The 15,141-nt window shown below is 44.8% G+C and overlaps 1 protein-coding gene across 7 annotated transcripts in view; it reads left to right on the forward strand.

Annotated features, from left to right (window-relative positions):
- The window catches only part of DIS3L2 (DIS3 like 3'-5' exoribonuclease 2), a 259,999-nt gene that overhangs the window by 48,802 nt on the left and 196,056 nt on the right, over positions 1-15,141 (forward strand). For all 7 annotated transcript variants that reach the window (XM_060193791.1, XM_060193785.1, XM_060193786.1 and 4 more), the window contains 2 exons: positions 3,454-3,507; positions 10,507-10,608. In XM_060193791.1, the coding sequence (XP_060049774.1) occupies positions 3,454-3,507; positions 10,507-10,608 (156 nt within the window). The remainder of the gene's footprint in view (positions 1-3,453; positions 3,508-10,506; positions 10,609-15,141) is intronic.

Below are 15,141 nucleotides of genomic sequence, written 5' to 3' on the forward strand. Positions count from 1 at the left end.
GGAGGTGGTGTAGTTTTATCTGTGAGCACTACCAACTCTGCCAAGTGTGAGACCCAGGTTCAAGCCTGGCCACCACTGCATTTAAACAAGCTTCAGTGCCATGGTCTCTCTGTGTCACTAAGAGTGGAAGACAGTGAGTGGTGAGTCAAAGCATTGGTGACACTGGGGTGATAACAGCAGCAAAGAGGAAGAATAGCAGGGAGTCGGGCAGTAGCGCAGTGGGTTAAGTGCGCATGGCACAAAGCACAAGGACCACCATAAGGAATCCAGTTCGAGCCCCCGGCACCCCACCTGCAGGGCAGTCGCTTCACAGGCCATGAAGCAGGTCTGCAGGTGTCTATCTTTCTCTCCCCTCTCTGTTTCCCCCTCCTCTCTCCATTTCTCTTTGTCCTATCTAACAATGACATAACAACAACAATAATAACTACAACAACAATTAAAAACCAACAAGGGCAACAAAAGGGAAAATAAATATAAAAAAAAAAAGAGGAAGAATAGCAGGAGCCAACGACACGAACTTTGGAGGATCCGAGGGTTTTGAAGGAGAATGGAGAGCATAGGGCATTTTGCAGTCCCGGTGGGGGAGCAGGGAGGAGACATTCTCCCTCTGGTCCCTGCAAAATGGTAGGACAGGAGAGGTGCGAGGCCCCTCTGAGAGCACCTCACCAGGCAGGGGACGACCAGAGCTCAGCTCAGGCAAGGAGGGGATGCGGGCATCCCAAGCAGAGCTGGGGGGTGCTGGGGGGTGGAGGATGGAGGAGTCCTGCAGATCAAGTTCTGGGCTTCACAAAGGGCTGAGGAGGGACTGGGGCAGGTTAGGAGGTGGTCAGACTATAGGCATGGGAGTCCTGGCTTGTAGGTGAGTAAGACTGAGCAGCTGTGGCAAGTCTCTTCTGGCGACAAGTCCACCTTTTGGCATGCTCTGCAGCCAGCCTCCGGCTGACCCTCCTGCTTGGGGGCTCCTCAGTTGCTCCCTCCTCAGGCTCTGCGCCAGGCTGTTCCTCAGCTCCAGCTCCCAAGAGGTCTGCTCCAGTGAGCTTGCAAGCAAACAAAGCTTATCTTCCCTAAAGCCTTTATGTAACAGGATGCTTGAGATAGACAATGAGGAACAGAATATTTAAGGTTCTACTCTTTTTTAAATTTTTAAAGAAATTTACTAGTGATTTAATATTGATTTGCAAAATTATAATGGGTATAATTTCACTCCATTCCCACCGACAGAGATCTTTGTCCCCACTATCTTCAGTGGGAATTGCAGTAGTTCTCCCAAGGTCACAGATATGGGTTGACTCATTTCTTTAACTGTATCGATCCTCTTATCTATCTATCATCTATTTCTTCCCATTTTTATCTACGGCCCTGCCTTCTCTTCCTTTCAAAGGCATGCTGTACCTATTACTACTTCCGAATGTCCTTCCTTTTTTCCTCTTTTCTTCTCTGTGTCTTGATGGAATTAGAGTTCAGAGCCCTCTGGTCATCTTCCCCTAACATTTCTCCCCCTGAGAAATATGGAGGGTATGGACCAAAATTCTTTATGGGGTGCAGAAGGTGGGAGTTCCGGCTTCTTTAATTGCCTCTTCACTGGACATGAGCATTGGCAGGTTGATCCATGCTCCCAGTAAGGTTCTGCTCTTAACCTGTCTCCTCCCAGTGTTTGGTAGCCAACAGCATCTGCAGAGCAGAAGGCAGCCCTCCCACACCTCTCCCTGTGCTGGCCTTTTGCCAAGTTAGAAGCATGCTGGAAGAGTAGCAGCTGTAAACAGACCTTGGGCCCCGGGTGGGGTGGGGGTGGGGGTGCAGTGCCTGGAGTTAGAACATAAATTTCATCCACTCTAATTTATTTGTGGTGTCCTCCTTTCCCTAGTCTGTGAGTCCCTGGAGGGAGTGACTCTCTGCTACTCCTCAGCACCTCTCACAGTGCCTATCAAGCCAGTTGTGGGAAGCGCTCAGTGAGCGAGTGGATGAATGCTTAGGAGACATGTGACAGACCCTGTCCCCTCCCTTCTGCAATGAGAAACAGCTGTCCTGGATGGAAATGGGTGGCAATAGTCATAAAAAGGGACTTGCCCTAGGGAGCTCTTCCAGCCTTTCCTCCCATCCTCAAGATAGACTTCCCCTGAAGCAGGCCCCCTGTGAGAGACCCCCCCCCCCCAAGGTAGAGCCTCAGAAATAGACCCCTTAAGCAGAGGTATGCTGTCGCAGGAGCTGAGCACTTGCCCCTTAACCTTGCAGTACTCTCTGCATAGATTTCCTTGTGATTTGGCTGCAAAGTTTGTATTGAGTTGTACAAAGTTGTCCTGAGAGCCTATGACCAAGGTCTGAACTTGGTCATCACTCTCCCTCCCATGTCGCCCGTCCTAGGGCCTTGCACACTGTCACTATCCAACAAACAATGCTGAATTCAAGGACTGAGTGAGCATCTGTAGCGGCCTACCTGGGATGCTCCTGACAGCGCCACCTGTTGCTTGGAAATGTGTGAAGTGTAACTTAAGACACGTGTGTCCGTCTGTGCAAAAGGGAGCTATTTTCTGCTTTATTTTACCCTCCACCTCTTTTGTCAATTATGTATCTTTGAGTCTCTCAACGTTTCAGGGGAGAAATGTTATTGAAAACACTTTTTAACAGCCCTTGGAGTTGGGCTCTTAGGAAAATAACCGCCTCCTCCTCACTTGCATTCCAGCGACCTTCAAGTGCACCTGGGAAGCTGGGGAGGGCTACAGCTTCCTGCAAGAGCCTGAAGTACTGAACGGCTATTGAAGACAGCCCCACCTGCACCCCTGTGCATGAATAGAAGCAACCCCTGATTTGGTGCTGGAATAACATGAAGTGAAGGCAGACTGGGTGGCCTGGCAGCGGGAGCCAGGATTCCCATTTACATTAAGAACTCATTCTGGACCATTTTGAATTATTGACTCATTCATCTCTGCAGAGGGACCAGAATTTTGAAGAAAAAAAAAAATCTTTATGCATTGAGTTCCTGGAGGCTAAGGATATAATTTGTTTGGAAATCAGCCTGTCTCGCTATGAACATTGTCATAGAAGCTTAGAGAGAATAAAGTGTTAGAAGTCTTAGAGAATAAAAAAGGCCACTATGCGAAGCAGCGTCATCCCCAGATAACCTTGATCTTAAAAGCTTAAAATTTAAGACTAGCAGTAGAGACATGAAACCCCAGTATTTGCCACATTCCCACTCCATGCCAAGTTACTTCTGCCTGCTCCTGCCAGGTGCCCGTCTCAGTTTCTGATGGATCCTGTGTTACAGACCCCCACCCCCAAATCATTTCTCACACATTTAATGAATAGTGTTCCTACATCTAATTTGTTTCCTAGCTCCAACTATTTAATTAACTTAAGAATCTGGGGAAAAACATACCCATGGAAAAGTCTTCAGTATATAACAAGTTAAAACTTTCACAGATTCTCTCTGTTTTTTCTTTTGTCTTTGTTTTTAAGGGTGTGTTGAGAATTAATCCAAAGAAGTTCCATGAAGCCTTCATTCCATCACCGGTAAGTCCCAGAATTTTCTAACAAAACTTAGTGTCACATCTTGTTTCTCTAACAAACTTAGTGTCTTGTCACATCTCATTTTGCCATGTGCTCAAACTGAAATCATATATTCTATCTCCAAGGGCAGCATAGTGAGACAAAATTGAGAGTGGGCAAGGGTTTGTTGCAAATAAAAAATTAAAAAAAAAAGAAAAAGAAAATAAAGAAATAAACAGAATGTGGTATCAGGCAAAAAAAAAAAAAAGTTGCCTTTGGTTAACAACCCTTTCTGCTCGGCTGGAGAATCTCACTTCAAAGGGGCGGGGTGGGGTCATCTGCGAGGCAGGCAGTGGAGGCAGCGGCTGGGAGCAGCTGGGCCCTGAGACACCCACCAGCTCCTGTAATTGGATGCTCATGCTTTATAGCTTAAAAGGATTTATGGGTGTTTCCACTGATTTTAGTTAATCTTTCCTAAAAAAGGATGCTATCTATTTTCAATCTACTTCATGAGCTAATCTGCAAATTTGTCCAAAAATAATGTGTAATGCTTATTTATTTATTTACTTCTTTATTTTGTGGGGGAGTGGCGTATCAGAGTTTCTCTTCTGGGTAGGTGATAGCACTTGTTACGAGACTCTTTCCTGTTGCGTCTTAATCCTTTTTCTTACGTCCGTGGCTCATGTTAGCGGGCTCTTTCCAGTAAAAGGAAGTTAACTCTGACATACTTCTCAGCAGGTGTCTGCATAAACCTTGATTGTATAAAGCTGTGAGAACACTATTCTTCAATCTGTGACCTAATTTTTCCAGGACGTCATAAGTGAGGTAGCCATAAAATTATGATTTTTCATAGTAGAAGAGGCCCTAGGGATAGCTGCTTATAGATGAAGTAGAGTGTGTGGAGGCCAGTAGTGCGCACACTATCATGTGCGGGCCTGGGTTCACCAAATGGGAGCGTCATGCACAGCAACAAGGGGAGCTCTGACTGACGAGTGCCCCATGGTGTTTCTCTTCCCTCTTTCTCTCTCTGTTTCCTTCTAACTGAAATAAAAAAGGGGGGCAGGGAGACATAGTTCAGTCCTGTACTTAGTAGGTATTATATTTTTGTTGTGTTTGTAGTGTTTTGTTACAATAGCCTGAAGACTATTCTCAAGCTCAATCTTTTTTTTTTTTTTTTTTTAAACCAAGTACTGCTCAGCTCTGGCTTTATGCTGGTGTCTGTGAATGAACCCAGCATCTTGGAGCCTAGGCCATGAAAGTCTGTTTGTATAACCACTATCTATCTCCCTAGCCATCACTTAGTTCTTAGGAAGGGCTGGCCTTCCAGAAGCTACAGGTTCCCATTTGGGCCTCCAGATCAGCTCTGCTTTAGATCTTGCATTAGAGAGAAAGCAGAACTGGCATATCCCATTGTTCCCTGAGTCATCCTTTTTCTCTTCCTGTCACACAACATGTTATGTTTGCTGACCCTTGGTACATGAATTGGGCCATTGAGGTAAGCTTTGAGGTAATCACTTAGCTCCAGGAACAGTTCCCTCAGGCAGTGGAAGCACAGTTTACATGGGTGTTAGATTCCATGGGTGCTCATAAGGTAAAAATCACACTCAGTGATCGTAAATATTACCCATGAAAAACCTCTCAGGACTGCGCTGTGTTGGAGGTGGAGAGAGCATCTCTGGGTGAGTCCAGTGTAGCCAGTTTCTCCATGTTACGAAGGCTGCCTGTCTCTTCACTGGCTGTCTTTTTGTCAGTTGAAGGAGTCTGGCTATGTTAGGGTCCCTGCTCTATGGAAATGGGGAATTGCAGGCTGAAAATCATGCCCAGGGCAGTTAGTTCACCCCCAAAACAGCAGACTTCAGCTCTCCTGTCTCTTGTGTGAGTTGCACCTGCTGTCATTGAATTGTCTGCTTGTTTTGCCTGGTCCCTGAGGACAAAGGTGTGTACTCTACAGGGTGAGCTATCTCCAGCCCCCTGTCTATTGATTGGAATGACTATTGATTGGAAGGTTATAAATCCAGTTAACAAACCCCAGTAAAATACAATCATGACAGCATATTTCCTCTGCTAAAAGACACATCTGTGTGCTCTGAGCCCAGTTCACATGCAGAGTTCTCAGACTCTGGAGCTCCATGCTGAAATGTGGCTGCATAAAGGGGCTCTTTCTTTGCCCCCCTTCCCCTCCTAGTCCTGGATCTCCGTGTAGGTCCCCCTCCTCCATTCATCCAGGACCCTTGCGTGTACCCCTTGTGGGCATCTGGTCCCTAGTGCCCAAACGTGTTCACTCCTCCATACTCTTTAGAAATACCTGCCTCTAGCTACCTGTTGAGTTCAGGGTGTGCCACCAGTGACCTGCAGAAGATGCCCAGCATGTCCTGGGGTGTGCTTGGAGCTGATTACTGTAGGGTGCTCCCCTATGTGGCCCTGGATGGGGTGGTGGTAGCAGGAGGGGAGCCAGAGCAGTGGTGTTATAAAGTGTGGGGCCTCATTAGGATCCTGCCAGGTGGATTCATGCCACTTAAGTTTAAGTCTCCACCTTTGAATCTGGCTCTTTAAAGGAAGTTAGAAGTCCAAATTCTTGGTGTTTCAAATGCATGAGTTGTTTTCTTTACTTAAAGAAATGTATGTCTGGCATGCCAGTTTAGAATTTTTGACATAGTTGTGAAATAAGGACTGACTTCATTATTTTTATAATTAGTTTGTTTATTTTATGTTAGAGCAAGCAAGACAGGCTAGAACATTACTAGCAGGTTTGGCAGTGAGGATTGAACTTAGGACCTTGTGCTTGCTAATCCAGTGCCCTACCTGCTATGCCACCTCCTGGGCTAGGTTTGATTTATTTCTATACTCACCTTCTCCTTTTCTTTGGCTACTTATTTTTGAGTAATTAAGTTTTGTCAGGGAGAAAAAAATACTGAATGAGTCACCCTTAAATAATTAAGAACAGACTGTAAAATTCTGAGAGGCCTATGTATCATCAGTGGTAGGTGCTCTGTGGTGGGACAGTGGAACAGTCTTGCATTCTCTTTTGATAGATGTGTGTGTGCGTGTGCATCAGTGTCAGTTTCTAGAAGCATTGTAGAAAGCTACTGAAGAGGGAAACACAGCAGAGACCAAGAGTCACTTGGAGAGAAATCCCACAGCTGCCTCTGGAATTCCGAGCGTAAGCCGCTCATGCTCATGTCAAGTGTGAACCTGGAAGAACTAGAATAATGCCCTCAGGTGGACAAGGAAGTCAGATGTCAAGGTCAGGGCCTGAACATGACCTGCCCTCTGCTTTAGCAGCGAGAGCAAAGAAAGGAATTGGTGTTCAGGGAGATGGGGGAGCCTCAGTTCTGCCCTTAGGACCAGAAGAAATAGAAGAGGCTTCCTTATTTGTGAAATGACAGCTGGAGCAAATACTGTCAAGACATTCCTGAGAACTTTAAAATCCTAGCGTTTTGGGGGGAGACAAACTAGATTTGATTGAGGCTTATTCTTACTACCTCTCAAAGTAGTTGTGGACTGGGGAAATAGCTCAGCTGGTAGCACACTGGACTTGCATGCTTGAGGTTCTTGTCTGAATCCTCGGTGCCTTGTACACCTGAGTGGGGCTCTGTCTTCTCTTTCTCTCTGTCTCATGTTCGATTTTCTCACATAATCAATAAAAAAGCAAATGTTAAACACAGTGAACTTAGACACTGTCATTTGCCATGTGAAACATGTTCAGAAGCCCATACACTAAGAACAATGAGCTGATCATCAGGTATTGATTGACAGGTACTTAGCTTTGAGGAAACCTGTCTTAGGTTAATTTTAGTTTCTATGGGTAAAAAAAGAAGGGGGGGAGTTGGCGGTAGTGTAGCAGGTTAAGTGCACATGGCGCAAAGTGCAAGGACCAGTGTAAAGATCCCGGTTTGAGCCCCTGGCTCCCCACCTGCAGAGGAGTCGCCTCACAAGTGGTGAAGCAGGTCTGCAGGTATCTTATCTTTCTCTCCCCCTCTCTGTCTTCCCCTCCTCTCTCCATTTCTCTCTGTCCTATCCAACAACAACAACAACAACAGGAATGACAACAACAATAATAACCATAACAATAAAACAACAAGGGCAACAAAAGGGAAAATAAAAAAATTTTTAAAAAGTCAATTTTTACTTTTTAATGACAAGACCAATATCCCCCCTCCCCCCAGCCTCCTAGAGTTCTTAGTTGAAGAAAGATAGAGAGGCAGTCAAATTGTGTGACTTTCAAGTTAACCCAGATAAGTTAGTGATGTTCAAGATGTCTCTTTATCTTCTCTGGGGAGAGGGTAAAGAGAGATCTTCCCAGACCAAGAAACTTGCTTTTAAGAGGTCTTATCCTGGGAGGTGCCCTTTGTTTGCTGGTAAGATTTATTTTTGGCCTGTCATGGGCAGATTTATACCTGGGCTGTTCCTTACCTCCATTCTCCTCAGCATTTGTTAAACCACCCCCAGTATTTCCTCTATTTGTGCTCCTGTATATGCCTGTGTTTCCTCTAGGGTTGTTTCACGCTCACCCTTTTCCGTTTTTCTCTCTCTCTCTCTTCCTTCTTCTCTCCATCTCTGTCATTGTATTGGAGGCTAATGGTTTACAGTATACTTGTTGTTGCATGGGTAAAATTTCTCATCTCACCATGAAAGTGTCTACAAAACATTCCCACACCTAGAATTGGTCCTCTTCCAGTGTCATCACCAGGACCCCAAAGTCCCTACCCTCATCTTCTTTCCTTCCTTCTTTCCTTCTTCACTCCTTCCCTCCCTTCCTCCCTTCCTCCCTCCCTCCCTCCCTCCCTCCCTCCCTCCCTTCCTTCCTTCCTTCCTTTCTTCCTTCCTCCCTTCCTTCCTTCCTTCCTTCCTCCCTTCCTTTCTTCCTTCCCTCCTTCCTTCCTTTCTTCCTTCCTTCCTTCCTTCCTCCCTTCCTTTCTTCCTTCCTTCCTTCCTTCCTCCCTCCCTTCCTTTTTTCCTTCCTTCCTTTCTTTTTCTCTTTCTTTCTTCTCTGTTCTTTTAAACAGGTAGAGTCAAGTCTCTGGCGTTCAAATAAAGGTCTGAACATGTCAAAAATGATACCTGAAGCTTTCATTTATTTTTTACGAGAGGGGGGAGAGAGAGAGAGAGAACACTACATAATGTGGTACTTGGGATTGCACCTGTACTTCTGGGGCCTTGGACATGTGTGCTCTACCTCTGAGCTGTTGCCCTGGCCCATGAAACTTATACTGCTGAGCTGCTCTTAGATTTAGTGTCTTAACACAAGAGACTGTGATAGACACAGGCTTCGGAATGAAGCTAGTTAGGACCTAAGTAGCCATGCAGCATCTGCATATGTAGGTTTGCATGCGGGCCGGATCTCAGCCCAGCCTGCTTTTCTTGTTTTCTTGGAACATGACAGTACCAACATCTCTCTTTTAGATTTATCCATTTTTTATAAGAAAGAAGAGAATGAAAGATCAGAGCACTGCTCAGCCTGGCATATATGGTGCTAGGGATCAGATCTGGGGCCCCACACATTCAAGTCCTATGCTCTCACATTCAGAGCTCTTTTCCCTATCTGCCAACACCTCATTTTTAAATCTGTGGTGTTCAAGGGTGATGGGGCTGCCCTGCAAGACACAATTCATGGAATCTCTCTTCATTCTAGAGAAGCCCGAGCTCCTGTGGTGTAAGCAGCTGTAGGCACTGTTGGGGCTCCCATATCCCCATCTCTGCTCTACTTACTGTTTAAGGCAGGTTGCCTCTCTCTGGTTTTGCTGCAAGTTTCCTGCCAAGGGCCAGGACAGCAATCCTCCATCTCTCTCCCCCCACCCACCCTGTCTCTCTGTCTGTCCACTAGCACTGTGGCTGTTCCTTAGGGGCTGAGGTGGGCCAGCTTTGGCGAAGGCTGGAGTACACAGCTGCCGGTTCATGGCTGGACTGGAAATTGAACATGAAGAATGTTCTAAATAATCTCTAATCGTTTGTAATAGGAAAACAGTAACAATAATGCTGAATTTCTAAAACACTGGACAGGAGGGAGTGTTTGCTGGTGACTTTGGGGTACTGATTCTCACTAACCTGATGAGTATTAATTCTCATCTGTGTTCAGTGTCCATTAGGTGATATTCAGTGTGGTGGCTTGCCAAACCTGTTTGCTGTTGTTGTCTTTGAAGAAAATTCCCACTTTATTTATTTCTTGTCCTCTTCAGAGGGCAAAAACTAGCAGCAAAGCAGGTCTGCAGGTGTCTTTCTCTCCCTTTCTACCTCCCCCTCTCAATTTCTCCCTATCTTATCTAATGAAATAGAAAGAACACAAAAAAATGTTCACCAGGAGCAGTAGATTCATAGTACAGGTACCAAATTCCAGCAATAACCCTGGTGACAATTAAAAACAAACAAACAAACAAACAGGGGCCAGGCAGTGGTGTACCTGCTTGAGCACACACAGTGTAGTGCACAAGGACCTGGGTTCAAGGCTCTGGTCCCCACCTGCAGGGGAAAAGCTTCACGAGTGGTGAAGCAGGTCTCTCTGTCTCTCTCCTTCTCCTCTCAATTTCTCTCAGTCTCAATCCAATAATAAATAAAATAATTAAAAACATCATTATAAATCTAATTCCATTGTGACCAGACCAGAAAATGTAATTCCAAAGTAGTTGAATCCTCTCAGTGGCTGGGGAGACGGCTCTGCTGGTCGAGAGGAGTCTTCACGCCCGAGGCTCCTGGCTCTCTCCCCAGTGCCAGGTGGACCAGAGTGGTGCTCTGACTTCTCTCTCTTCAAGTGGACCTCTATCTAGGATAAATATATCTTTAAAAAATTGGAATCCTTTTAATTTCACTAAGTGTTGACTTTTCTTCAAATTTATTTTCATTAGTGATTTACTGATAGCTTATAAGTTTCTAAGAGCACAGAGGTGTATAGTCCCTCCCAGCTCATTTTGCATGCATGTCCAGCTGTGGCTGCTGTCAAGGAGGACCTCTGCACCCTCTGAACTCAGGAAGGATTTCTCAGTTTCCATTCTTGGAAAACTGATCTTTCCCTTTCTCTATCCCATCTAGGATGGTGACCGGGACATTTTTATTGATGGGGTCGTTGCCCGGAACAGAGCCTTGAACGGGGACCTGGTGGTTGTGAAGCTGCTTGCTGAGGAGCACTGGAAGGTGAGTGAAATGTCCCTTTCACATGAAAAGAGTTTTGGCCTTTTGCGTCCCATGTAGCATCCATGAGGAACTGTGATCTGAAGCAGCCACAGATGCCCAGTGCCTAAGGTTGCTTTGGAAGCAGGCCAGGGGCACAGGAGCATCTGGTGGGCAGGATCTGGTGATTTGAGTCCTTCTCTTTGTTTTTTTTCCTGCTGTCTCACTTTCTTGTCACATACTTTGCATTCTTTCACAGTATTTCTCTTTTCTTTCTTCTTCTTCTTCTTCTTCTTCTTCTTCTTCTGTTTTTTTTTAATGTGTGGCTCTGGGGAAAGAACTGAGGGCTTCTTGCATGTGTGCTAAGTGCCAAGTGTCTTCCCCAGCCCAACTATTATATTCCTTATCCTTAGACAAAAGAGGAAGAGACAGAACAAGAGAGGGAGACACCAAAGCACCACTCCTAGACTTCTCTCTGATATTCCCACGTGGTGTCAGGATTTGAACCCAGAGCCTCATGAATGATAACATGTGTGCTGTCTGGGTGGATTCTTTCCTGCTTCCTGGTACTTTTTAGTATGGAAGTAAAGCTTGCAGGGCACATTCAAACTTGATATGTATGATTTTCCCACAAGTATGGTTGAGGACTTGCAAACATACAGTCCAGGGAATGGTGGCAGTCCTCACACTCCCACTGCCACCCGAACTGGGCAGCCAACTGATGCCCTTCTTGTTCTGCAGACCCAGGGTGGTGTGATCAGGCTTACACTGGCAGACAGAAACAGACTGTTTTTTTTTTTTTTTTTTTACAAAACAGAGGTTCTGGCAGTAGAAGGAAAAGAAAAAAGAATTTTTCCCCTCATCTGAGCACTGCTTAGCTCTGTCTTATGGCGGTGCTGAGAATTGAACCTGGGACTTTGGTGCCTCAGCCATGAAAGTCATTTTTCAGAACCATTATGCTATCTCCAGATTTTTTTTTTTAATTTGTGATTAACAGTGGGTTACAAGATTGTAAGATTACAGGCAATAGTTCCCTACTACACTCACTACCAAAGTTTGTGTCCTCACCCTCTCACCTTGCAAAGATAACCACCAGAGTTCTCACAAAGTCTTAGAGACAGTTTGCTTGCTTCTGTTGATTATTTTGCTAAGCATAATCACCTCCAGTTCTATTTTGTGTCAAAGAACACAATCTCACCTTTTGATTACAGAGTAGTATTCGTTGGAGTATATATCCCATAACTTCTTTTTTAACTGTCAGAAGATGCCGCTATTATTTTTGATTATTTACATTGAAAAGGTTAATGGTTTATAGTGAAGTCATTGACACACGGGTACCATTTCATTATGTACCATGACCCCAAATTTATCTTGCACCCCTCTCTCCCCCTTCTTCCCCAAGGTCCTTTGTTTTGATGAAATACACCATACCTAGTCTGTGTTTCACTTTGTGTTCTCCCTCCCTATCCTTGTCCTATAACTTCTTTAGTCAGTCATCTGTCAAAAGGCATTTAGGCTGCTTTCCTTCTTTGTCTATTGTGAATAATGCAGCTATGAACATAGGTGTGGATATGTCTCTTTGAACTACTGTTTGAGTATCCTGTGGATAAATGCCTAAGAATAGTATTGCTGGATCATAAGGCAAGTCCATTTTTACTTGTTTAAGGACTCTCTCTATAGAGTCTTCCAAAGGGGCTACACCAGTTTGCATTCCCTTTTTTCCCCCGCAATCTCTCCAGCATCTGTCATTTCCTGATTTGTTGATGTAAGCCATTCTCTCAGGTGTGAGGTGATATCTTGGTGTAATTTTGATCTGAATTTTATTTTTTTTGCCTCCAGGGTTATTGCTGGGACTCAGTGCCAGCACCACGAATCCACTGCTCCTGGAGGCTATTTTTTTCCCTTTTGGTTGCCCTTTTTTTTGTTGTTTGTTTTAATTATTGTTGTGGCTATTATTATTGTTGTTATTGCTGTCGTTGTTGGATAGGACAGAGAGAAATGGAGAGAGGAGGGGGAGACAGAGAGGAGGAGAGAAAGATATCTGCAGATCTGCTTCACCACTTGTGAAGCGACCCCCCTGCAAGTGGGGAGCTGGGGGCTTGAACCGGGATCCTTACACCGGTCCTCACGCTTCCTGCCATGTGCGCTTAACCCTCTGCGCTACCGCCCGAACCCCTGATTTTAATTTTTCTAATGATAAGTGAAGTGGAGCATTTCTTTAAAAACATTTTTTATTACCTTTATTTATTGGGTAGAGATATCCAGAAATCGAGAGGGAAGGGGGAGATAGGGAGGAAGAGAGACAGAGAGACACTAGCAGCAGGGAGACACTAGCAGCACTGCTTCACCACTGGCAAAGTTTTTCCTCTGAAGGTGGGGACTGAGGACTTGAACCTGGGTCCTTGCACATTATAACTTGTACATTCAACCAGTTGCACCACCACCTGTGGAACATTTATTCATATGCCTCTGGATCATGTGTATCTCTTCATTAGATAATTGCCTATTTAGTTCTTTGACCCACTTTTTTATTGGGTTATATATTTTCTTTTGTTGAATTGTACCTGTTCGTCATAAATGTTTGCTATCAGTCACTTGTCAGATGTATGATGTGAACCCAGTAAATGAGAAAATGCCTTTTCTCATATACTGGGTTGCCTGAGTAGCCTTGTGTAGTTTGCTTTTGTTGAGAAGCTTTTTAGTTTGATGTAGACCTATTTATTTAATTTTGTTTTTATTTTTCATACCAATGAGATTGAGTTTCCAAGTACATCTTTGATATGAAGATCTTGCAAAGTTTCACTGATGTTTGACTTTATAAATCTTAAGAGTTTCTGGTCTAACGTCTAGGTGTTTTATTCATTCTGATCCATTTTGACTTGATTTTGGTATATGGTATTGTGTTTTGTTGTTATTGTGACCAGAATATTTATTTATTTTTGCCAGCAGGGTTATTGCTGGGGCACTGCACCTGTACAATTCTTCTGCTCTTAGTGATTTTCTCTCTCTTTTTTTAGAGCGTGAGAGACACAGAAAGTAGCAGTGATATTGTAGCATTGCTCCATTGTTCATGAAGTTTCCCTCCCTGCAGATTTGAACCCAGGTTATTGCACATGGTGCATTCTCCTAGGTACAGTGCTCAGCTCTGGCTTATGGTGGTGCAGGGGATTGAACCTGGGACTTTGGAGCCTCAGGCATGAGAATCTCTTTGCATAACTATTATGCTTTCTTCCCAGGCCCACCCCATCAGTATATATATATATATATATATATATATATATATATATATATATATATATATATTTTAATGTCACTTTCTCTCTCTCTTATTTATTTATTTATTATTGGATAGAGACAAAAATTGAGAGGGAAGGGGGAGACAGAGAGGGAGAGAGACAGAGAGACACATGCAGCCCTGCTTCACCACTTGAGAAGTTTTCTCCTGCAGGTGGTGACCAGGGGCTTGAACCTAGATTCTTGCACACTATAGGGTATACATTTAACAAGGTGCGCCACCACCTGGCTCCTTCATCAGTATTTTTTAAAGAGTCATTTACTTATTTGTGTGTGTGTGTGTGTGTTGTGTGTGTGTGTGTGTGTGTGTGTGTGTGTGTGTGTATGTATGTGAGAGAGAGAGAGAGAGAGAGAAAGAGAGAAAGAGAGAGAGAGAGATGGATGGATCTGAGGCCTGATGGCAGGAAGGTAGTTGAACTAGGAACTTGAACTTTAGCAGAGCTGGTTTCATAACAGGTCAGAGAAGGGACCAGATCCTGAGTCGTTCCTTGGTTGATGGCATTCTCTTGAGCAGAGGTGGGTGTGGATACTGAGAAAGGAGGGATGGGCGAGGAGCACCCCACTGTCCGGCTTGCTGGTGGGAGTAGAGTGGGAAAAATGATGGAGGAACTGTTGTCATGTATGCACAGGTCAAGCTTGGCTTCTAGAATAAGTTTTCAGTGCTGCCCAGGGAATGAACTTAGGACCTCGCACTTGAGCAATATTATTGACTATACCTGGGACCATTTCTTTACTCAGAGAGAATGAGGCGGGAAGAGAGACAATACAGCACCACTTCACCATCCATGGAACTCTGCCCTAGCCTCCATCCCTTCTGTATGCCATTCTTGGTTCTCATAAGTGGTCCAGAACTTGACCCCAGGGCATGGTACGGTGTGTTCTACTGGGTGAACTATCTCCAAGTCCTCAGAAGACCTGAAATAAAGAGAGTGGGCCAGGGGTCTCCTTACTCCATCTTCATGATGTTCCTAAGGGTCTTCCCAGTGGCTGGTGGGCAGCTTCTTTTGCTTGCGCTCAGCCCCCCTGGGAGTCCATTTGTTACGATTTCACAGCTTCCAGTTCGGAGGAGGGGAGCAGTTGGCTGTAGCCCACTTGTGCCCATTGCTGGGAATGGGGTCAAACTCGAGAAGAGAATATACCGAATGTCATGAGGAATCTCCAACATGTAGCTCAATGTCCCAAAGCATGCTGGACAATTTTGTCACAGGTTTGTTGGGACAAAGGCATGTTGTCATCTGAGGGATCTGTAGCCCCCGTCTGAAT

This window comes from Erinaceus europaeus, chromosome 7 (assembly GCF_950295315.1).
Source record: "Erinaceus europaeus chromosome 7, mEriEur2.1, whole genome shotgun sequence".
Classification (NCBI taxonomy): Eukaryota; Metazoa; Chordata; class Mammalia; order Eulipotyphla; family Erinaceidae; genus Erinaceus; species Erinaceus europaeus.